At 38.0% G+C, this 26,112-nt stretch overlaps 1 protein-coding gene across 1 annotated transcript in view; it reads right to left on the bottom strand.

Moving 5' to 3' along the window:
• Positions 1–26,112, bottom strand: part of PTPRZ1 (protein tyrosine phosphatase receptor type Z1) — a 201,056-nt gene that overhangs the window by 78,793 nt on the left and 96,151 nt on the right. Inside the window, exons 3-7 of the mRNA XM_052638631.1 lie at positions 12,713–12,892; positions 10,372–10,523; positions 6,803–6,898; positions 5,948–6,014; positions 55–212 (exon numbers count right to left, since the gene is read on the bottom strand). Of these exons, the coding sequence (XP_052494591.1) occupies positions 55–212; positions 5,948–6,014; positions 6,803–6,898; positions 10,372–10,523; positions 12,713–12,892 (653 nt within the window). The remainder of the gene's footprint in view (positions 1–54; positions 213–5,947; positions 6,015–6,802; positions 6,899–10,371; positions 10,524–12,712; positions 12,893–26,112) is intronic.

Genomic DNA, 26,112 nt, shown 5'->3' with positions numbered 1-26,112 from the left:
ATTTCTTTTAAAATTGCTTCAAATTACTCCATTTGTTTGAACTTCCAAGATTACCTGGCTTTCAGAAATGCTAACTGTCTCTTTAAAAATAATCCAGTCAACGGTGTCTGTGCAGGGAGGAGATGTCAGGGAGCCATTGTAAGTGTAATACTTGTCAGTTGAGTTTGGCAGAAGGTTCAGCAATGTGAATGGATCCAACGCAGCCTGTTTCCCTACAAAGGAATCATATACATCTCAGCTGAAATCCTAACACTGGAACTTGGCTGTTCAAAGCCACTATGAAACTGAGACACATATTTTGGTATGTATTTAATCAGAACTTAAATTTTAAGAACATTTTAGATACATATCTAAAATGGAGATAAAACTGACATATTCTAAATTTTCTTGCACATATCACAACATAGTGTTAGTTGCTCTATCTTTACATGGGCAAGATGCTGGAAAGATTATTTTTACATATGAAAGATTCAGAAATCATATGGCCATATGAATAGATATCGGGAAATCATTCAGTAAGATTGAATACCAACTTCTGGAAAACAAAACCATATTCTGATGAAAATTATCTATAATGAACATCATATTTTAGGATGACTTACTGAAAGGTTTTCCCCTAGTGATAAAGAATGAGACAAGGACATCTTCTAGCACCATTTCTTACACTGAACTGGAGGACCAGGACATTTTTTTTATTTACAATAAAGTAAGAAAAAGGAAAAAAAAAGGCAAAGATGAACTAAGAGAACAATGGAAGAGAATAGAGTCCAGACCCACACATATGTGATTATTTGACTCATAACAGGAAAAATTATTACGTAGTTGAAATACATGGCCTTTTCAATAAACCATGCTGTATCAATCAGATATACTTATGCAAACCATGAGTCTTTATTCCCTCCTTCACACCATAATCACAAATCAATTCTAAGTAGAGTCTGGATCTAAATGTGGACCGAACAATAAAGCTTTTAGAATAAAACATAGAAAACTATCTTCATAATCGTAGGATAGGTTGAGATTTATGAAATAGCTTGCAGAAAGTGTTATTCGCAGAGGGAAAAATGATCTACCTGATACTCAAAGTCTATTTGTCAACAGTCACCATTTAGAGAGTAAAAAGGCAAGACAAAAATAGGAAATGTATTTCAAATTTTATACATGTAATAAAAAATATTGATTTTTTAATTTATAAGTTGAATTAAGAATAGCGAATTCCTACAAAAAATTGGTAGAGCTTTCCTAAGTCTGGGAACCTTGAAACAACCGAATTATAGCTGTCTCCTTGAAAAGTCCCATTTTTGATCCTGCATCTTTCAAATGGCCCTTACCAAAGGTACTGCCTTGGCCATTTAGCCCTCTGTGTACCAGTTCTCACTCATATGGGCAGCAATATGCTTCCCAGGAGCTTCCCAGGTGACTCAGTGGGTAAAGAATCTGCCTGCAATGCAAGAGACGCAGGAGAAGTGGGTTTGATCCCTGGGTGGGGAAGATCCCCTGGAAGAGGGCATTGCAACCCATTCTAGTATTCTTGCCTAGAGAGTACCATGGATAGAGGTGCCTGGCTGGCTACAGTCCATAGCGTTGCAAAGAGTCGGACATGACTGAAGTGACTGGGCACACACGCATGCTTACTAGTATCTAACTTACTTTCCCATCCTCTTGACTTACCAGCCAAGTGCATGTCTTCTTTTCTGTCTCGTACATTTAGGTCATTAAGAAATAGTCCTCGAAGCTAATTTCATCTAGTCTAAGTGAGGTGCCACAGTGCAGAGTAGTACCATATGAATTATCTGGGGAGCATTAAAAAAAAAAATACCAGTGTCCCAGACCCCATCTGCAGCAGTGGGACTTAGGTATCTACTTTTTTTAGGCTTGGTGTGCCTACATATTTTAAAAAGAATCCCCAGGTGATTCAAACATGCAGCCAGGGTTGAAAACCTCAAGTAGAGTGAAGGCTTTGCAAGATTTTAGTCTTAGTGAATCCCACATTCCTCCTTTTAAAATGAAATAATTGGATCAGATGACCTTAACAGTATATTACAGTTCTATACGATATGAAGACTGGACACAACCTCATGGAAAAAAAATATTTCCACTGGGCTTTCCAAGTGACTCAGTGGTAAAGAATCTGCCTGCTAATGCAGGAGATGCAAGAGACCTGGGTTTGATCCCTGGGTCAGGAAGATCCTCTGGAGTATGAAGATGACAACCCGCTCTAGTATTCTTGCCTGGAAAATTCCAGGGACAGAGAAGTCTGGTGGGCTACAGTTCATGAGGCTGCAAACAGCTGGACACGACTGAGCACACTAGAGCACACAAAAATTAAATTATTGAATATTAATTTTCCTGTAATACAGAAATTTTTTCAGGAAGAGGGCTAGTGCTAATAAAATTATAGATAACTTCTTCCAGCCTGAAGACAAGACTAAATCTTAGAAGTAAAAAACCTGTTGACTGAATTGATAGTGCTGTATATGTACAACCTAAATCTAGTTTTAATCCACTAGAAAATTCAGGTTACATTAGGTTTAAAGGATTAATTAGTAACTTCTAAAAGTATGTCTTCCTCTCCTGCAATGTCAAGACAAGATTTTTTAGAATTCAGACTCAGATTCAAGTTCTCAGAAACTAAGGAAACTATTTCAAACATGTGAATATTTAAACATTTTCAAATTATGTTTTTGATACCTAGAACGTTTGTGATTAAATAGCCTCCTTTTTAATCATCAATGGACTACAATTCTTCCTTTGATGAAGGAAAAACTTTTACAAATGTTCTGTGGAAACGTGGAGGTGGAGAATACTAATTAAGTAAGGAGCCAGAAATTGACTCCCTGCTAATTTAGGTAGGAAATGAAACTGACAACAGGAGACCCAAAGGCCAGAAAAGGAAAATCAGATTTGAATAGGGATGGTGAAGTAGATAATTTTTGTGAAATCGGGAAAGAAAAGGGGGAAAAAGTTAGGAAGAAGCGAAAGAGCCAGAAAAAACGGTGATTCCTCCCTCCCTCATTTCTATAGAATCCATTCTTCCTGCCTCTGAACCTCACACCACTCATCTAGTCTGTTATGAATATGTTGAGTACTTTCTACCTTTTTATTATGTACCTGCATGTCCTAAGTTTCTTTCCAATATGACAAGACTTTGAAATCACAGTAGTATTTTTTAATTGCAACATCACCTTACAAGAAAACTGGACTAAAGCAGTTTCTCGTGGCTTGCAAAAACATGCACTTCATCTGAATAACCTCACTATTGCTAAACAAGAATCACACATGAGCCAGTGTTGCTCTATTTGTGATCAGTCATTCACTCTGTCATCCTCTTCTTTCTTAATCAGTGATAAACAAACCAATCAGATCTTCCTTCCGTGGGAGGCTGATGGCAGGAGGGGGAAAGATGAGGAGAGTGAGAGGGAGATAAAGACAAAGCCCATTTCTAGGTCCAGGGCAAGGAAAGCCATTTAATACTTAAAACCAAACATCACCCAGGATAATTAGACTTAGGATGGTGGTGGTGACGATTTGTCAATATACAAATTCCTGGGCTGCCTTTGTGATTAGGAATGCTTTTCTAATCACTTGACTAATCAGATGACTTTTGTACACAAGTCATCTGATGAGAATTCCCATTTGAGAATCACTGACTATGTTACCTGGGTGTGTCTCTTCCTTGCAACTTGCAAGATTTCAATTAACAATTATTGTGTCCGTGTTCGTGGGCTCTGTTTGGGAAGGTTAATGCATTATCTTTCTATTGTTATCTTTGTATTGCTACATACCCTATTTCTCACCACTCCATGTGAGGGCAATGCCTAATATAAAGTAGGTGTGACGGAAGAAAGGGAAAGAAAAGAACACAAGAAAGAGGAAAGGGAAAAGATGGGCTTGTCTCTTAGAAAAAAATACAGGAACTGAGCCACCAGCTCACACTGTGACAAGACAGATTTTATAATCAGAAGGAAGTTTGGAAAATGTTCGTTTTTGTGGAACTCACGTTATATGAAGACTATGTGGCAAGATTTGGGAGTTAAGCTGCAGTTTCTGAGTCACTTTCTAAAGACCAGCATTGCCTTCAAATTCCCAGCAGCGATGGAGGGCAGCCAATATCGGGAAGCCTTCTGCTTATTGGGCACTGGGGGACTTTCTAGACTCTGAAATAGGACTAAATTTAATCCAATAACTCTCAAAATGGAAACGTTTAACTCTGGGAGGACTTAATTTACTTAGTTTGGACGGATCACATTTCACAACTATTTCAATCAAATTGACAGGTGTTTTATAGGTGTTTGGAAATATAGAACTAGTATAAATCTCTACAATATATTGGAACAATCTTTTTGGACAGACAGGTTCTAAATCCTGGCTTTACCACTTACCAATTGTGGGGGCTTAGGTGTCCTTTCTAAGTATATGGAAATATTAAGTAGATGAGTTGATAGGTGTGGAGGATTTTATTTTTTGTTAAAAGAAAAAAAAACAAAAAAGGAGGGAAGAAGTTGGTGCACTGGTAGAGAGACAGAAGACAGAGAGGGGAACAGAGGGCAGACCAGTATGTGTTCCCAGGCAGCCCAGGGGACCATTTGTTCTGCTTCCAGGACAGAGGCAGGATGCTATTAGGAAACCCAAATTCCCAGGGAGGGTATTATGCGACAGGTTCTGATGAAGTATCCCCCTTAATGGCTTACAGACAGTAGATATTAGAAAGGAAAGTTTAGTCCAAGAACATGAGCAAACTGATTTCCTAAGCTGGTACTATACCCTCCTACAGTCCCCCAGAAACACTGAAGAGGCCTCAATTAAGTGGTCCAAGTGTCATAGTTGCACAAATCAGGACTAGCAACTAGTATTAGCATCGCTTCTGTGGTCCCCACAGCCTGGTGCAAGGCCTGGGAACATTCATGTTCACATTTTACATCATTTTAAACGTAGGATTTCAAACTAGTTGCCTTCTTGCAGTCTGCACAGACTCCACTTTCTGACTAAATGAGGGAGAACTTAAGTGTGGCTTATGGTATTCAGTGTTAAATTTTATAATCTGGGTAGATGCAAGGAGATAACTAACAGCTTGATGCTGTGTTTGACTATACCTTTCAAAAAAAAAAAAAAAATGAAAGCTGTACTGTAGGAGCTCACATATTCCCAACTTCTGAAAAGATTGGTTAATTCAGGTTCTCACATAAAATTGACAAAGATGAATTAATCCTAGGCCAGACTTCTGCTTTCAAGAAAATGATCAGTTGTGAGTTGTGTTTCTGATTTCAAATTTTGCAGCTTTCCTGAGAGGAATAATCCTCTTTTTATTGATAACTCAGGACAACATTAATACCCTGTTTGTGGGTGCTTAATAAAAATAAAATAATGTGTTTTCTGTTTCCTGCCAACGTTGTCGAAAGCATGTGCTGTGACAAATGACAAGATCTATGAGAAAGGAAGCAGAACAATATAAAAGCACAGTGTGTCTTGTTCTATGTAAGCATCCGCCTTCCAAAAAATCTTATATTTGGTAAAGCAAAGGACTTACCAAGGAAACCACCATGGAATAATTTGAACTTGAGTAACAATTCCCTTTTCACTTTAGAATATAATTTTTATTAAAATTAAGTCGTTTCAGATCACACATTAGAGTCTTTTATAGATGAACCATGCAGAGATAGAGTAAAAAAATACATTTAAATGCATAATGTGATTAAATTATTTTCAATAATTAGAAAACTTCAACTTCCTTCTTACATTAACATTTTATGATTTTCTGTGACAAAAATTTCTGATTAAATTGTTCTTCAGTGAGAAATGTATAAATTGTCAAGGGTCAGATGTGAGAGGTTTCTCCTCTTTACAAATATCTTCCCTTATTCCTTGGTACATGCAATTTTAATAATATTGCAAATTCATACAAATCCAAAGTAAATCTGGAAGAAAGAGATTTCTCCAGATAACTTACCAAAACGGCTAACCCTCTCCACTCCATCTATAATTGCTTTGTAGTCCAAATTTTCTTCTACTCCAACCTGTTAAAGAATGACATTCTAAAAATGGTATAAAATATTTGACTAGGTATTCATGTATAGATTAGTGAATTCCATTTTAAGTATTCCAAAGTAATGTCCTCTAAAGGCACACTTTTTTCCACAGCAAAGTAAGAATAAATAAAATAAACACCTGATAACGTTGATTTTCAATTAAGAAAAGAATTTAAAATGTTACTATTCACAGTTGCTGCTGTATCACACTGATGCTTTGCAAATGGGCAAATCTCATAGTGCACAAGTATAGAGATTAGAAATGACATTCCTAACTAAGGAATACAAGAGACCCTCTACAAAAACCTTTTTATTTTGTATGGGTGTATAGCCTATTAACAATGTTGTGACAGTTTCAGGTAAACAGTGAAGGGACTCAGCCATACTCATACATGTATCCATTCTCCCCCAAACTCCCCTCCCACCCAGGCTGCCACATTACATAGAGCAGAGTTCCATGTGCAACACGGCAGGTCCTTGTTGGTTATCCATTTTAAACACAACAGAATGTACATGTTCATTCCAAAATCCCTAACTATCCCTTCCCCCCAACCCCTCCACTGGCAACCATAAGTTCATTCTCTAAGTCTGTGAGTAAGAGTCCTCTTTTAAACATACCAGGCAAGAGGTTGTTCTCTTTGAAATGATGACCAGTTATCATTAAACTTGTGAGCCCTTCTATTTGTTAAAAAAAAATGTGCTCTGATATTCCCCATGATTGAAAAGTTAGTGCTAAATCCCTATGTGAATATATATGTATATACACATATGATTACCTCAAATAAAATGGATAAAGCTCTTAACTTCCCTTTTCCTTTAATTGCTTCTTCAAAACTTGAAAATCGGTCTGCATCAAAGCAGTAGATCTGCATCTATAAACATAATATTGATGGCTTTATTACATACAGACTTCACAAAAACTTCAGCAAAGAGACAGTAAAATAATTAGATCATTTATCAGTTCAATACATTCAAGTTGAGACATTTTATAATTGATGTAATCCTATATTTTGCAAAATTTCAAAATATTTTATTAATTACATGTATACAAAGCTACATTTACTATCAATTACCCTTCAACAAAGAACAAAATACGAAGTTAGACAGATCTAGACCTGAAATTACCACTATGAGATTGAGCAATTTTCAAATGTAATAAATTTATATTACTTTAATTTTTTTGGCTGTACTTTGAGCAGTTTGAAGGATCTTAGTTCTCCGACCAGGGACTGAACCTTCATCCTTGGTAGTGAAAGTACAAAGTCCTACTCCCTGGACTATCAGGGAATTTCCAAATAAAATAAATAATCAGATGCTATTTTAAATATTTTGATGGAATTCTTTCAAATATGCTTTCAACCTTCCTTGAATGGACGTGACTTACTTGATGGTCTGAGTTACCAGTTTTGGATATTACTGTCTTGAGCTCTACTAAGAGTGAAACCCTCAAGGAATCTCTGCTTCTACCTAAAAAATACCAAAGGAGTCCTAAATTCCTTATTTCAAGCCTCTCCTCCTGCTGTGAGGTTATGTGTGTGTTAGTCGCTCAGTCGTGTCTGACCCTGTGATCCCATGGGCTCCCACGGATTCACCAGGCTCCTCTGTCTGTGAAATTCCCCAGGCAAGAATACTGGAGTGGTTAGCCTTTTCCTTCTCTAGGGATCTTCCTGACCCAAGGATCGAACCCAGGTCTCCCACACTGCAGGCAGAGTCTCTACTATCTGAGCCATCTTGTTAATTTCTACTTCAGTCCATACATCTAGGATAGCCTTCACTCTCTGATAGGTTGATGTTCCTTGTGTCATGGGCTTGGAAATTAGATAACTCAGGTAGTTTAGAGATGTAACTAAGGTAAGAACAGAACCCTCAGAGATGATTAATGTGCAGTGAGGGCTGTGATCAGAGAAATAGTGGGTGTGAAGCAGAAGAAAGCAGTGTCTCCTGTCTTGGATGGTCACCAAAACCTTTCGGCCACCCTGAAGCATGAATGATTGTAAAGCTGGCAAATGAGAAAGCAGAAGAGGAAAACGTATGTAACTCAGAGGGTCCAGCTAGGAAAAGCCTAGAGGCAAGAAAGTATGAGAAGTGTGGGAAACTGAAAGTGTGTTAGGATTTCAGCTGAGCACATGCGAGAAGAGAAGAGAGATATGAGATTGGAGAAGTGGGCAGGGGTCGCAGCAAGAAGGACTGTGAGGTAGTCCCAGCAGTTTGGGCTGGAGGGCAATAGAAAGTCCTTGATGGGGGCAAGGGGGGCGGGCAGGGCTAAGGGGTAGGGATGGCCAGTGGAAGGGATTAAGACTGGAGAGAAACTAGCTTCAGGGACTTACACATCCAAGTAAGAGACCAAGATGGTGGGAACCTTTTTCTGACGTCACACACCATTTAGGGGCAGAACTGAGGAGATGATTATAGGATGTGAGAGGCCAGGAAAAAAGAGCAAATCAAGGATACCCTCTAGTTTCTCCACTTGCACAATTTTTTTTTTTTAAATGTTTCAGTAAATTATTTTATTTGAGAATGACCTAGCTATTCAATAAACTTCCATCATTTAATTTAGCACAACTCAAACAACCAAAATCTGGAGAGACAATTTATTATTTTTTATTTTTTCTTGGAGTATAGTTGCTCCTGCTCGCACAATTATATGGTAAGTGTTTTAAAAAATAAACAACAGGGAGTTCCCTGATGCTCCAGTAATTAGGATTCAGGGCTTTCACTGCTGTGGGCTTCAGTTCAATACCCGGTTGAAGAACCAAGATTCTGCAAAGCACATGGTTTGGCAAAAAAAATAAATAAATAAATAAATAAAATAAAACCCATTAATGTTTAAAAATTAAATAAAAAGAAACAACAAACAAATGACATCTCTGAAAGATGATTTGAGGGGCTTCTAAATAAGAAAAATACGTGAGCTTTAGTACACAGATTCTGTACAGTTTATTTTACTGAATCATGGCTAGTGTTATTTTTAGGGTTTTCTTGATTTTCACCTTTGTTCTAAGGAGTACTGTGAGAGAGCTAAACTCTTAGAACTGAGAATGTTACATGTTCAATGAGTTGATTTTCGTATTTCTGACAAACAAGATTTGATAAATATACTTTTCTTTAAGGATATTTAAGAAATAATAAGCCACACATTTGAATGTGCTTATCCACATTATTTTTTTAAATCCTTTATTAAATAACTAACTCATTTTATTTTCATTATCAATAAGTGCTTTGAATTATAAAAGTAAAAATACAACTTTAACACAGGCAACCTAGAAAATATGAGAATTTTAAAGGAGAAAAGGTAATAATGCCATCACCCAGAGAAAATTACAATTAATGTTTTCTTGGTTTCCTTCCATTATTTTTACAATAGTAATAATTCAACCTTTCATTTAATCCTCCTAATAACTCTATAGAGAAGTGTTACTACTATTACTTCAATTTCACAGATGAGAAACAGAAGCTTAGGGAAATTAAATAATTCATACAATGTCATGTCATATAACAATAACTAAATGTGAAGCCAATATTCTAGCCTTGTCGGCGTGACTTAGACACTGTACTCTCTCCACCGTTAATTAGTTTCCTGCTTTACAAAATTTAGAATAATAACACTGTATATACTATTTTACCTTCTGCTTTTTAAAAGTATTCATATCTTATAATGAACCTTTTCTGTTAAATAAATCATTCTAAAACAGGATTTTTACAAGATCTATAATAATCCATTGTAATGTAATCATTTCTTTTTGTTTCAACTTTTATTATTGTAAATAAGTCTTTGGCTCCAAATTTTTGAGTATGTCCTTAATTATTCTTTAGACTAAATTGCTATAAACTGAAATGTAAGTATTGAGAATAAAACATCTAAAGTTATTGATAAGAACAAGTGAAATGCTTCCCAGAAAGTCTTACCAATTTACACCTTCTCCAGACATGTGTGAAAGTGTTCACATTTTTCATTGTATATTACTATGCATTATATTTATTTGCTGATTTTAAATTTGAAACATTTTATCACTTTAATTTGAAGTTTCTTGATTTTCTAGTACGTTGATGAAGTTTCCCCCTTTTCTCCCCAATGGGCTATGGGAAGAATTTCATTCATTCATTCACTCATCAATATTTACTAATCATCTATAATATAATGTGACACTCAGCATTACTAGAAAGTGGAAAATCAACTATAGATCTTATACAGCTCAGTCCAGAGAGAAATGCAGATATTAACCAAGTAAACAAAATATAACTGTGAAAGTCATAAAGTTACATTACAAAGGAATCAAATTATATGTTAAATGAAATCCCAGTGACTTAGAAAATGAAATAGTAACTAGTGGGACTACTGACTTACCTCTAGTGGAAATTTTTGCCCTTCTAAACTATGTTCTGATCCATCAGATGACATATTGCATTTTCCCCAGTGAAAAGCTATCTTGCTTGCTTTGAACACTGTTTCTGAAACCCCTCCACTGAGACGGTAGTCATTAGTGAGATTAATTTCCACTTGAAAAAAAAAACACAATAAATTGACATCTAAGTTTTTGAAAATCAAAATTACAAATTTAAATTTGCTTCTATTAAGGTATATTAAGAACATAATGTATTTGATAAATTTAAAAAGTAAGCTATAATTTTGAAAGCTGAACTTTGTAACTGCATAATATACTTAATGTATTCTATTGCCACAAGTGTAAAATAAACCCAAGATCTTAACTGCCATACAACACTTAAAGCAAGAGACAGGTAGTTCACCTACCCTGTCTGTTTGGTAGCCTACGTTTTGTTTGTTTGGCATTCAAAACCCTGCTCCCCTAATGCCTCACATGGTGGTGAGGGGACAGTTAAAGCGAGAAGGACCAGAAGACTGGAAAGGAAAGGTCTTTTCTCCAACCTTCTCATGTTCCTGTTTCTATTCCTTATCAAGCTGCTGCTGCTTTTGTCCCATCTCCTTATGTTTCCAAGCATCACCCCAGGCTTCATCAAGCTTCAGAATTTCTGTCCTAGACTGTGGCAAGGAAGGCGGGAGGCCTTTTCCTTTTGAAGGGGTTTTAGCCATCTCATGTTTGAACCCTCGCTGGCAAGTCTCAGAATCTTAAACTCTAGAGATCCCTAGCAGATACCATCTACTATCTGTATTTTGGGAGTCATCTGGGAATTAATGATTCCCTTCAGAGTTTAACGCATGATTTCAATGTCTCTCAGTCAGATTTAAATAGTCTTTGTTTCATTAGGCAGAAATCACTTTTGGCATTTGGAACCAAATCCAACATACTGCGCAGTGTAAAGACTTCTGAGTAAAATATAATTAATCTCTAAGCTGTGTTGTTTTTTTTTCCAGCAGGCACCAGCTAGTCAGAGATATACATTTTCATGAATAATAACAGTAGCAACAAACAACAATAATGGTCAACATTCATTTATCACTTATGACATGACAGGCATTACATTACTTTACATGTATTAAATATCTGATCCTACACAATGGAAGATGATACCATTACAATCCCTATTTTACAAGGTAAGGAAATTGGCCACAGCAAAGTTAAGGAACTTTCTCAAAGTTCCATACTGTGCTTTAAATGGCCAGAATTGAACCTAGAAAGTGTGGCTCTAAAGACCAAGGGCTTGACTACACTCCACTAAGAAAAATAAAGCAGAGATTACATGCTTTACTTCTTTGTAACACCCACTAAAACTGGTAATTAAAATGTCTAACATTTAGGAGAATATACTATTATATATTTAACTAATAATACATTATCAGTTCAGTTCAGTCACTCAGTCATTTCCAACTCTTTGAGACCCCATGAACCGCAACACGCCAGGCCTCTTATAACATATAAAATCATTCATTCAAGAAATACTTATTGAGTGCTTATTATTTGTCAAGCACTGATCCAGAAAAATTCCTACCTTCACAGGATTTAAATTACCATATTCACACAATTATATCAAAATATGGCAAAATATGGAAAACAGAGAAAAATATTACTTACAATTAAATCACCCCAACATGGCTACTACTATAGTGAATATTTTTTCTAATCTTTTTCCCATGAGTATATTTGCTTTTACATAACTTGTTGATATACATATAATTTCATTTAAAACATAGCATCAGAAAAAAATGCTAGCTTTTGTAAACTTCTATTTGTTGCTTACTGGAATTTTTATGATATTATAATTTGTATACTAAGAAAAAAAGCTTTATTAGAGAGTGCTTCCTAAGTATAGTATATAATTTAAAACTTTCTATCTAGAAGGACCAATACTTTCTTAAAATTCAATTATAGTAGATTGCTTTTTTCACATCCAAATATTGAACATAACATACAACTGAGTAGAAAAGATCAAATAAAATGCACAAGAGAAAGAAATCCTGATTGACTAAGTGATTAACCAGTGATAAAGTTATTAAGTTAATTAGCTATATGTTATCTTTATCAGTTCTTCTTGTGGAGGCACCTTTATCGCTATATTACTGGAGAACACTATGACTTTGGTTATTTAATTTTTTGTACACATTTCAAAAGGTCTAAACTTCCAATTTTCTATTTGATTTCTTGTACCTACAGTTTCTATCCAGTTCATAATATATACATCATTTAAAGAAAAATATAATGAAAATAATCTAAATGTACTCTAAGTTTGATAAACATATTAAAGACAGAAATAAAATGCAAGTATTTTACCTGTTTTCCCAGTGTTATGAATGAATGTGTTTTCCAAAGATGTTTTATCCCAATCCTGAAATTTAAGTTTCTTAAGATTCACATTTACTTGTGTAAGATCTTCATCAATATTGATAGGAGACTGTTTGGGGCTATTACATGTTGGATATTTCTTTCCCCAATTTTTTTGATTCAATGCTCCTACAGGAAAAAATGGCAATAAGTTTGGTTTTTAAATAACTAAGCAAGAGCTAAATTTTATGTTTATAAAGTAGTTAATGTTACATAAAAATAGACACAACATTGGGAAAAACTGAGACATCTTTAAACCAATTCTTAAGAACAATTACAATTGGTCCTCTGTATTGACGGGTTTCACAACTGCAAATTCAACCAACCTCAGAGCAAAAATATTTAGGAAAAAACTCCAGAATGTTCCAAGGACACTTTAATTTGCTAAGTGCTGACAACTATTTACATAGCATTTACATCATATATTCAACTGTTTACACAGCATTTATATTGTATTCAGTTCAATTCAGTCCCTCAGTTGTGTCTGACTCTTTGCCACCCCTTCGACTGCAGCACACCAGACCTCCTTGTCTATCACCAACTCCCAGAGTTTACTCAAACTCATGTCCATTGAGTCAGTGATATCACTCAGTCATCTCATCCTCTGTCATCCCCTTCTACTCCGCCTTCAATCTTTCCCAGCATCAGGGTCTTTTCCAACGAGTCAGTTTTTCGCATCACTTGGCCAAAGTATTGGAGTTTCAGCTTCAACATCATTCCTTCCAATGAACAACCAGGACTGACCTCCTTTAGGATGGACTGGTTGGATCTCCCTGCAGTCCAAGGGACTCTCAAGAGTATTCTCCAACACCACAGTTCAAAAGCATCAATTCTTCGGTGCTCAGCTTTCTTTATACTCCAATTCTCATATCCATACATGACTACTGGAAAAACCATAGCCTTGACTAGACGGACCTTTGTTGACAAAGTAATGTCTCTGCTTTTTAATACGCTGTCATATTAAAGTTGGTCATAACTTTTCTTCCAAGGAGTAAGCGTCTTTTAATTTCATGACTGCAATCACCATCTGCAGTGATTTTGGAGCCCCCCAAAATAAAGTCTGCCACTGTTTCCATTGTTTCCCCATCTATTGGCCATGAAGTGATGGGACCAGAGGCCATGATCTTGGTTTTCTGAATGTTGAGCTTTAAGCCAACTTTTTCACTCTCCTCTTTCACTTTCATCAACTGTTCTTTAGTTCTTCTTCACTTTCTGCCATAAGGGTGGTGTCATCTGCATATCTGAGGTTCTTGATATTTCTCCTGGCAAACTTCATTCCAGGTTGTGCTTCATCCAGCCCAGCGTTTCTCATGATGTACTCTGCATATAAGTTAAATAAGCAGGGTGACAATATACAGCCTTGATGTACTCCTTCTCCTATTTGAAACCAGTCTGTTGTTCCATGTCCAGTTCTAACTGTTGCTTCCTGATCTGCATACACATTTCTCAAGAGGCAGGTCAAGTGGTCTGGTATTCCCACCTCTTTCAGAATTTTCCATGGTTTGTTGTGATCTACACAGTCAAAGGCTTTGGCATAGTTAATAACGCAGAAATGGATGGTTTTTGGGGGGAACTCTGGCTTTTTCAGTGATCCAGCAGATGTTGGCAGTTTGATCTCTGCTTCCTCTGCCTTTTCTAAAGCCAGCTTGAACATCTGGAAGTTCACAGTTCATGTATTGCTGAAGCCTGGCTTGGAGAATTTTGAGCACTACTTTACTAGCATGTGAGATGAGTGCAATTGTGTAGTCATTTGAACATCCTTTGGTGTTGCCTTTCTTTGGGATTGGAATGAAAACTGACCTTTTCCAGTTCTGTGGCCACTTCTGAGTTTTCCAAATTTGCTGACATACAGAGTGCCACACTTTCATAGCATCATCTTTTAGGATTGGAAATAGCTCAACTGGAATTCCATCACCTCCACTAGTTTTGTTCGTAGTGGTACTTTCTAAGGCCCACTTGACTTCACATTCTAGGAAGTTTGGCTCTAGGTGAGTGATCATACCACAGTGATTATCTGGGTTGTGAAGATTTTTTTTGTACAGTTTTTCTGTGTATTTTTGCCACCTCTTCTTAATATCTTCTGCTTCTGTTAGGTCCATACCATTTCTGTCCTTTATTGAGCCCATCTTTGCATGAAATGTTCCCTTGGTATCTCTAATTTTCTTGAAGAGATTTCTAGTCTTTCCCATTCTATTGTTTTCCTGTATTTCTTTGCACTGATCATTGAGGAAGGCTTTCTTATCTCTCTTTGCTATTCTTTGGAACTCTGCATTCAAATGGGTATATCTATCCTTTTCTCCTTTGTTTTTTGCTTCTTTTCTTTTCACAGCTATTTGTAAGGCCTCCTCAGAGAGCCATTTTGCTTTTTTGCCTTTTTCTTGAGGATGGTCTTGATTCCTGTCTCCTATACAATGTGAGCCACATTGTATTAGCTATTATAAATAATCTAGAGATGATTTTAAGACTATGGAAGCATAATATAGGTGATATGAAAATACTACACCATTTTATATAAGGGACTTGCACATCCACAAATTTTGGTATCTGAAGGAATCCTGAAACAATCCCTCTCTGATATTGAGAAACAACTGTATTCCTAGATTTAGATTCTGGGTTTTAATATGGTACATCATGAGAACAAGAGAAGGTGTCAACAAGACCCTTGTTTAGCCATCACACTCTTACAAATCCACAGAAAATTCATTTGTCCTATCAGATGTTAGTCCTAACCCAGGGTTCCAGATTAAAACATGTCCAGTTGATAGGAGTCAGATTCTGATCTGACTTCCTTAGCACTCTCCCAGACTGAGGGTGGGAGGCTGTAGACTGTGTGTCATCCCAGCCATTGACTAATTTGGTTTAATTTCCATCTGTGTGTGCGTTGTGTGTTAGTCACTCAGTCATGTCCGACTCTGCAATCCCATGGACGGTAGCCCGCCAGGCTCCTCTGACCATGAAATTCTCCAGGCAAGAATACTGGAGTAGATAGATAGTCATCCCCTTCTCCAAGGGATCTTCCCGACCCAGGGATCAAACCCCAGTCTCTTGCATTGCAGGCAGATTCTTCACCATCTGAGCCACCAGGGAAGCCCAAATTTCCATCTGCTCAGGGTCTTATTTATAGAAACATAATCATCCAGGCTATCTTTGAAATATCTCTTCCTTTTCCCTCTCTCTTTTCTTTCTTTCTGGTCATAAAACTTAAATTTTATTGTTTAATGAGAAGAAAAATAAAACAGGGCTTTCCAGAATTTTGTTTACCGTAAAGTGAACTTTCATCTGTTCCACAGAATGAACAGTCCTCTCAACCAAAATTGCCCTGTAATGCCTTTGTTTCAACTACCTGAAGCCATAAACCATCTCTCATAACCTTACCTCACTGGATATTAACTGAGCTAAGTACCCACGCAGTGCTAAGAATGGGTATGGCTTATTTAATGTTCATTTATTAAAATACATGAAACGTTGCAGATCCAAGTCTCAACCTTTTCTCTGGCTAAACTCTAGCATTTCTGTAGCCATTCCATGAAAGAGCAGGTAGCAGCGCCATTTTCAGCTTCTTCCTTTCAAATGCTTTTCTTTTTGAACATGAGCATGGGCAAGGCATCCGGTCCCATCACTCCATGGGAAATAGACGGGGAAACAGCGGAAACAGTGTCAGACTTCATCTTTTTGGGCTCCAAAATCACTGCAGATGGTGACTGCAGCCATGAAATTAAAAGACGCTTACTCCTTGGAAGGAAACTTATGACCAACCTAGATAGCATATTCAAAAGCAGAGACATTACTTTGCCGACTAAGGTCCGTCTAGTTAAGGCTATGGTATTTCCTGTGGTCATGTATGGATGTGAGAGTTGGACTGTGAAGAAGGCTGAGCGCCGAAGAATTGATGCTTTTGAACTGTGGTGTTGGAGAAGACTCTTGAGGGTCCCTTGGACTGCAAGGAGATCCAACCAGTCCATTCTGAAGGAGATCAACCCTGGGATTTCTTTGGAAGGAATGATGCTAAAGCTGAAGCTCCAGTACTTTGGCAACCTCATGTGAAGAGTTGAGTCACTGGACAAGACTCTGATGCTGGGAGGGATTGGAGGCAGGAGGAGAAGGGGACGACAGAGGATGAGATGGCTGGATGGCATCACGGACTCGATGGACGTAAGTCTGAGTGAACTCCGGGAGATGGTGATGGACAGGGAGGCCTGGGGTGCTGCGATTCATGGGGTCGCAAAGAGTCGGACACGACTGAGTGACTGAACTGAACTGAACTGATGGGCAAGGCCAAGATTTTAAACGATTGATGTTCAGAGAAATTATAAGAAAACATACCATCCATACAACTCTAGTCTATACCATCTTTTCGGGATAAGGGAATCAGTGAGGGTGACTTTCATGCAAGCTGTCATAGTGTGCTAAAGCTGATTTTGCATAATTTAACCCAGGAAAGAAAAATAATTAATCACACCATGGAATTGCCTGCATAGCCTGGGAAAATTAGGCAATTCATCTCCTAGTGAGGCATTCACCACAATCAATAATAGGTACTGAAAACTTATTTTGTTTTAAAATCTTAGCTCTAAGCTTAGAGAGTGCTTGAATACAATATGCTTTAAATATGCACACTGATGCACATTTGGGCTTCTAGGAAGACTTTAAAGAATTGAGTAATAATACTATGTTAATTTCACTCTAAGGAACATTGGCATGGAGACAAGAAAGCACTGCTTGCTTTACTCATGTCATTGTAAGAGAAACAAGAGAGAGAAACTGCAGTACGAATCAATAAAGCTCTTCCTATTGCTTAAATTTTAAGAAACAGTACAATAAATTCTGAGCACACTTAGGAAGAGTCTTAAAGTTGTAATGCATAGAAACACAAAATTTTAAGTATGATTTATAACCTGTTTTGTCCATAATATTCTGTGCTCATCTTTATGTGGATTCTAACTTAGCACATCCATAACTGAACACTTGATTTCTGCCCTACAAGTGCCTCCTACGTTCACTGTCATTCCTAAACATAGAAGTCATCCTCGTGCCTCTGTTTCCTCCTCAGCAAGCCCTTTGCGATCTACCTTCAAAATAGTTCCTTAATTAGGTCATTTCTCATCTCCACTGTTAGTACCTTAGTCCAAGCTACCCTCATTCCTGGCTTGAAGTCTTGCTGTTCCACAAGGAGCATCACCATCAACTAGGAGATCGTTAGGAGAATCAGGTCTCCACTGCAGCATCACCAAGTCAAAATCTACATTTTAACACAATCTGCAGGAGATTCATATACACATGAAATTTTGACCAACAATGACTTCGACATATCCAGTAGTCATGGATGTGAGAGTTGGACCATAAAGAAGGCTAAATACTGAAGAATTGATGTTTTCAAACTGTGGTGGTGAAGAATACTCTTGAGAGCTCCTTGGACAACAAGGAGATCAAATCAGTCAATCTTAAAGGAAATCAACCCTGAACATTCATTGGAAGGACTGATACTGAAGCTGAAGCTCCAATACTTTGGCCACCTGATGAGAAGAGCCGACTCACTGGGAAAAGACCCTGTTGCTGGGAAAGATTGAGAGCAGGAGGAGCAGGGGGCAACAGAGGATGAGATGGTTGGATGGCTTAATAGACTCAATGGCCATGAGTTTGAGCAAACTCTGGGAGACAGTGAAAGGCAAGGAAGCCTGGCATGCTGCAATCCATGGGGTTGCAAAGAGTCGGACATGACTTAGCAACTAAACAAAAATAAAGTGACCCATGTCTACCATGAGATAATACAGGTTAAGCTACTAAATTTGCTGTGTGCTATAGTAATTTGCTGTGTGGCATAAAAAAACTAATGCAATCTGTAGCTAGTCATCTTTTAAAGAACATGTTAGATTACACATAACTCCTTGACTTAGGTCCTTCCAATGCATTTTCATATTAGAATAAAATATATAGACTCTTTCCCAGGGCTAACAGGCCCTGTATGATGTCACCAGTCACATCCACTTGGATCTCATTTTCTGCCACTCTGTGGTGATAACTCTACTCCAGCCATACTGACTTCTTTTCTGTTCCTTAAGCATGAGAAGCCTTGGGGCTTGCCACTTGCCGCCACTCACTTTCTGGAATCTTCTGCCCCATTTGTCTGCAAGGCTTCTTCTGATCAGGTCTCTGCCCAAATGCATCTCTTTAGAGAGAGGCTTTCTCTGAACAATCTGTATAAAATATACTTCCCTTCCTCAGCAATTCTCAATCACTTCTCCTTATTTTATTTTTCTTCTCCTAAGTCACTAATTGGGGCTTCCTAGGTAGCATTTATTTAACTTATATGCAGAGTACCTCATAAGAAATGCTGGGCTGGAAGAAGCACAACCTGGAATCAAGATTGCCAGGAGAAATATCAATAACCTCGATATGCAGATGACATCACCCTTATGGCAGAAAGTGAAGAGGAACTAAAAAGCCTCTTGATGAAACTGAAAGTGGAGAATGAAAAAGTTGGCTTAAAGCTCAACATTCAGAAAATGAAGATCATGGGATCTGGTCCCATCACTTCATGGGAAATAGATGGGGAAACAGTGGAAACAGTGTCAGACTTTATTTTGGGGGGCTCCAAAATCACTGCAGATGGTGATTGCAGTCATGAAATTAAAAGACGCTTACTCCTTGGAAGAAAAGTTATGACCAACCTAGATAGCATATTCAAAAGCAGAGACATTATTTTGTCAGCAAAGGCCCGTTTAGTCAAGGCTATGGTTTTTCCTGTGGTCATGTATGGATGTGAGAGTTGGACTGTGAAAAAGCTGAGCGCCGAAGAAATGATGCTTTTGAACTGTGGTGCTGGAGAAGGCTCTTGAGAGTCCCTTGGACTGCAAGGAGATCCAACCAGTCCATTCTGAAGGAGATCAACCCTGGGATTTCTTTGGAAGGAATGATGCTAAAGCTGACACTCCAGTCCTTTGGCCACCTCATGCGAAGAGTTGACTCATTGGAAAAGACTCTGATGCTGGGAGGGATTGGGGGCAGGAGGAGAAGGGGACGACAGGGGATGAGATGGCTGGATGGCATCATGGACTCAATGGACGTGAGTCTGAGTGAACTCTGGGAGTTGGTGATGGACAGGGAGGCCTGGCGTGCTGCGATTCATGGGGTCGCAGAGAGTCGGACACGACTGACCGACTGAACTGAAATGAACTGAGGTAGCGCTAGTGGTAAAGAATCTGCCTGCCAATGTAGGAGACATAAGGGACGTGGGTTTGATCCCTGGCTGTGGAAGATTGCCTGGAGGAGGGCATGGCAACCCACTCCAGTATTCTTGCCTGGAAAATCTCATAGACAGAGGAGCTTGGTGGGCTATAGTTCATGGGGTTGCAAAGAGTCGGACATCACTGAAGCTCCAGCACAGCAGAGCACAAGATACTAATTATGTTTATTTGTTTCCACACTCTAGCATCTAGAGAAAAGCCTGGCACATGGTAGGTATTCAATAAATGTTTGTTGAATGACTGAATCAGACAAAAAAATGTTACATTAAAAAGATTTTAATATATTTTTTAAATAAAATGCCTTTCATTTTATTAGCCTCAGCTCACAGGGGTCTAACATAGGATGAAAATAAGGGGGAAAAAACAAAGAAAGAAAACTGACCAACTAAAGAACATTTCTAAATTCAACTGCAGGCCACATCTACCTGTCTGTTATATGACAATTTGTTGAGTAGTCCCCACTAAACTTCTGCTAATGGATCTCAAGAAAGATCTGGTGTCCAAACTGTGCATTGTCTGACAGTATATGATCCTGAGTCACTGGATTATGTTTGAAGTGCATCAAATGACTACATTGAGTGTGGACTCAGTTTAAATCACCTACTAGCTCAGCATGCCAACTACAGCATAGGTTCAGGAAGACTCCTTAATTTCTATGATTAAAACACAAAAGAGTTAGAAGAGGGAAAAGAAAATTTTTCATTGAAAAGGCTGTAAAACAGAAAAAGTCCAAAGATATAGGACCTTGATGTTATTTTTGCAAGGACTCTGAAAAAAGGATGTTTCAGATACTCATAAATAGAAATCCAGGGAAAGAAAGTTGTGTTAAAATTGTGCACAAGGATGAAATATAAATCAAAGAAGCATTAAATATACTCTAGCTGTAGCTGTTTTGATAATGAAGCAATATTTAACCCTATGCTTAAATATTGTTTTTAAAATTCCCAAATTAATGTTTTTAATTTTGCAGTTGGGAGACCGCAGTCCATGTAGTAATTAAAGCCAGGATGATGTATCCCAGAAAGCAGGTGTGCAGCATTCATTAGAACTACAGTGTATCACTTGAGGGGTATTAACAAATGCTGTGATGGGAGAAATTAGGACATGCATTGTCATTGCAGCAGAAGATTAGCAAGATGATTTACCCATCAGGAGGACTGCAGACTACTAAATGACAGCTCTGGAGAATTAAAATAAATTATTCATTCACACAGTCATCCATTCTTTCATGCATTTATTGACTCACCTGAATTAGTGCCACCCCTATGAATCTCCTGCGCTCACCTCTACTGGACCACTTCACAGACTGTATGTTGTTTGTCAACTTATCTATCTTATCTATATCTTATCGCCAAAGTCTGAGTCTAGCACACGGTAGACACAAATTAAGTGCTGGGGCAATAAACTTTGAACACTAAGCGAATATATCCAGTATTTACGTCCTATGCACTCTTGATTCCAAGCAGAATGGAAAGCAATTGTAGGCTCTGTAGGAAATATGCATGAGTTCAAGTTTGTTTGATCCTTGTTTATTCTTTCATTCCAGAAGGTTGGGAATGTGTTCAATAAAAAGTAAGACAAGTGCATAAAGGAGTAGATGGGATGAAAGAAGGTAATCATGGTTATCAACGCATGCAATGCAGGTTTTGAGGGATGGACAGAATCCAGAAGGCAGAGGGCAACTGAGAGCATGTCTGCTTGGGTGATGAGCCTGGGCAAACTCACTGTGGGAGAAAAGTGCAGGTAATGCTCAGAGAGAAGTGAGCAGGGAGTGAATGCCTCTCTTTCTACCGAGGGAGACGGAAAGGCAGGCTGTAATCAGATGTAGTTAGGGAGGCCAGTGGGAGGCACTGAGGCTTTGGAATGCTAAGAAGCTCACTGCTGCCTAATCAGACAGGCTGAACTGGCAGGAAAGCAGGATGAGCAGGAAGAGGGAGGCTGCATAATGAGTGGACACTTCCACTGGCATCTTCTATGTGTCTTCATCTGATTTGATAAAGTTAGTTGCTCAGTTGTATCCAACTTCTTGCGACCGCATGGACTACAGCCTGCCAGGCTCCCCTGTCCATGGAATTTTCCAGGCAAGAGTACCAGAATGGATTGCCATTTCCTTCTCCAAGGGATCTTCCCAATCTAGGGATTGAACCCAGGTCTTCAGCATTGCAGGCAGACTCTTTTTTGTCTGAGCCACCAGGGAAGCCCAATCCCAGTGCAATGGACTGAATGTTTTGTTAGAATCCTAATCCCCATGTGATAGCATTTGGAGGTGGGGCCTTTAGGAGGTGATTAGGTCATAAATAAAGAGACCGCAGAGAGATCCCTCGCCCCTTCTAAATGTGAGGTTACAGTGAAAAAACAGTGATCTAAGAAGCAGCCCTCACTAGATACAAAGTCTGCTGGTGCCTTGACCTTAGACTTCTAGTTCTTCAGAACTGTGACAAATAAACTTCTGTTGTTTATAAGTCACGAGTCTATGGTATTTTGCTGTAGAAGCCTGAATGGCTAAGATAGCCTGTATCTATTTGGAATACAGTATGTTTCTGTTTCTTGCTCATACTGTAATTTCACAGCACCTTTCTTAGAACCTGGCACTTAAGGCCTAAATAAATATTTCCTGAATGAACAATAGTTCAATAAAATATCTACAGCTACCTGTACTTCAATATCTTTGTACTACATACCTTCTAAATAGGAACATATTCTAAAAAAACATTCTGTGTAGGGAAGTATTTATTACTCCATCAGTCTCCAACATAAAAATATCAACTGGGGAAAACCAGAGTTTAAAATAAAGAAGAGTGAGTAAAATACCAATGCAGATTTTAATATTTGAAAAGTGAGAAAATGATGAAAATGAAAATCAAAGGAAATTGCACAATTCTTGAGTCTAACCTTCCAGTATCAGAAAAATGAATAAAATAATTAAAATATAGTATAAGGCATTCAGCAAAGATCCACTGAAATTCATATAAACATGATTATTTCTTTTCAAGATTACCATAAATTACTGATATTGAACAAGATTTGAATAACAGAGGACTTGGAACTGATTCTTTAAAAATCAAGATATTAAGAAAAACATATACTGCTTTTAATCTTAATGGATTTCTTATCTAGTCCAGGTTTTGATGTAAGAAAACATTTGTGTCTGTACATATTTACATAAAAATATTATTAAGAGGCAAATATAAATGTAATATTAGAATGTAGACTACAGTAATGATTATGACATTAATGCAAGTAACTGCTTTGAATAAACGCCTCTCAAGATTCCATATGCCATAAATCAAAGCTTTATAAAGTACCCTGGACTTGCTTCATAGGTATTACCAAATACACCAAAAGCTAAATGTATAATAGCACAAAGCTATCAGCAGTGAGATGTCATGGATTCAAGTTTCAGTTTATTTAAATACATAAAAGTAAATCAGTGTTACTTTCTATAAAAGTACAGCATATAACTGTACTCCAGAAAAATGGATAAATATATTTAGGTATTTAAACACTTTTCAGATGACATAATCAGCTGCTTTAGAAAGTGAGTTTCCTCAAAGATACGAAAATAAACTCCCAAAGTACTGAGTAATAGTCATTGAGTGATTTCATGTCACACCAGTAAATGTCTTCACATAACTTGAAAGCAAAGGAAGAAAGATGTCTGAGGTAAGTTTCCACGTTAAGAAAAGAATGAGGATGTATTTTTATAAGCACAAATCAGCATGCCAGCTTATGGTTTTGGTTAAAGGGAGGTTTCCAGAGCTAGACAGATCAAACCACTTGGCAAATATAAATTATGGTTGCTATTAAAAATGTGCTGAAACCAGATAAAATACAAACAATTTCACATGACATATTGTTTAGTCAAGACAGCATTTTCCATTATTATCTGCCCTAATGGGATGCTGACATTAGGGCAGCAGAGAAGCACTGCAAGTCTGACAGATACAGCCACCTGACAGAGGGTTACAAATGTCAGGGAAGGTAGTTATCAATTTATACAGGAAAAGGCTAGCACAAGATTTCCTTAAGGACTATGATATCAAAGAAGATTATTAGCTAAAGTTCAGTATAAATAAATAGAGGGAGTGATTAGAAATTTACTTTCAAGTTACTGTCTAAAATTTTATGACTTTTTCTTTTTTAGAAGAGAAAGCAAAAGCAAAGGAAAAAAGGAAAGATATACCCATTTGAATGCAGAGTTCCAAAGAATAGCAAAGAGAGATAAGAAAGCCTTCCTCAATGATCAGTGCAAAAAAATAGAGGGAAACAATAGAATGGGAAAGACTAGAGATCTCTTCAAGAAAAGTAGAGATACCAAGGGAACATTTCATGCAAAGATGGGCTCAATAAAGGACAAAAATGGTATGGACCTAACAGAAGCAGAAGCTATTAAGAGGTGGCAAAAATATGGCAAGAATACACAGAAGAACTGTACAAAAAAGATCTTCACGACCCAGATAATCACGATGGTGTGATCACTCGCCTAGAGCCAGACATCCTGGAATACAAAGTCAGGTGGGCTTAGGAAGCATCACTATGAACAAAGCTAGTGGAGGTGATGGAATTCCAGTTGAGCTGTTTCACATCCTAAAAGATGATGCTGTGAAAGTGCTGCACTCAATATGTCAGCAAATTTGGAAAACTCAGCAGTGGCCACAGGACTGGAAAAGGTCAGTTTCCATTTCAACCCCAAAGAAAGGCAACACCAAAGGATGTTCAAACTACCACACAATTGCACTCATCTCACACACTAGTAAAGTAATGCTCAAAATTCTCCAAGCCAGGCTTCAGCAATACGTGAACCGTGAACTTCCAGATGTTCAAGCTGGTTTTAGAAAAGGCAGAGGAACCAGAGATCGAATTGCCAACATCTGCTGGATCACTGAAAAAGCAAGAGAGTTCCAAAAAAACATCAATTTATGCTTTATTGACTATCCCAAAGCCTTTGACTGTGTGGATCACAGCAAACTGTGGAAAACTCTGAGAGAGGGAATACCAGACCACTTGACCTGCCTCTTGAGAAATCTGTATGCAGGTCAGGAAGCAACAGTTAGAACTGGACATGGAACAACAGACTGGTTCCAAATAGGAAAAAGAGTACGTCAAGGCTGTATATTGTCACTCTGCTTATTTAACTTATATGTAGAGTACATCTCGAGAAATGCTGGGCTGGAAGAAGCACAAGCTGGAATCAAGATTACCAGGAGAAATATCAATAACCTCAGATATGCAGATGATACCACCCTTATGGCAGAAAGTGAAGAGGAACTAAAGAGCCCCTTAATGAAAGTGAAAAAGGGTGAAACAGTTGGCCTAAAGCTCAACATTCAGAAAACGAAGATCATGGCATCTGGTCCCATCACTTCATGGCAAATAGATGGGGAAAGAGTGGAAACAGTGTCAGACTTTATTTTGGGGGGCTCCAAAATCACTGCAGATGGTGACTGCCGCCATGAAATTAAAAGACACTTACTTTTTGGAAGGAAAGTTATGACCAACCTAGACAGCATATTTAAAAGCAGAGACATTACTTTGCCAACACAGGTCCGTCTAGTCAAGGCTATGGTTTTTCCAGTAGTCATGTATGGATGTGAAAGTTGGACTATAAAGAAAGCTGAGTGCTTAAGAATTGATTCTTTTGAACTGTGGTGTTAGAGAAGACTTGAGATTCCCTGCGACTGCATGAAGACCCAACCAGTCCATTCTAAAGGAGATCAGTCTGGAGTGTTCATTGGGAAGACTCATGTTGAACCTGAAACTCCAATATTTTGGCCATCTGATGGGAAGAACTGACTCATTGGAAAAGACCCTGATAGTGGGAAAGATAGAAGATGGGAGGAGAAGGGGACGACAGAAGATAAGGTGGTTAGATGTCATCACCAACTCAATGGACATGAGTTTGGGTAAACTCTGGGAGTTGGTGATGGACAGGGAGGCCTGACTTGCTGCAGTCCATGGGGTCACAAAGAGTTGGACACAACTGAGAGACTGAACTGAACTGAACTGAGCAGCCAAATAACAATGTTGTGATAATTTCAGTTGAATGGTGAAGGGATTCAGTCATATGTAAATATGCATCCATTCTCCCCCAAACCCCCCTCCTAT

The sequence above is a fragment of the Budorcas taxicolor genome, chromosome 4 (assembly GCF_023091745.1).
Source record: "Budorcas taxicolor isolate Tak-1 chromosome 4, Takin1.1, whole genome shotgun sequence".
In the NCBI taxonomy this organism is placed as follows: domain Eukaryota; kingdom Metazoa; phylum Chordata; class Mammalia; order Artiodactyla; family Bovidae; genus Budorcas; species Budorcas taxicolor.
Note: the sequence above shows the minus strand (reverse complement) of the source record. Positions and strands in the feature narration are given on the sequence as shown.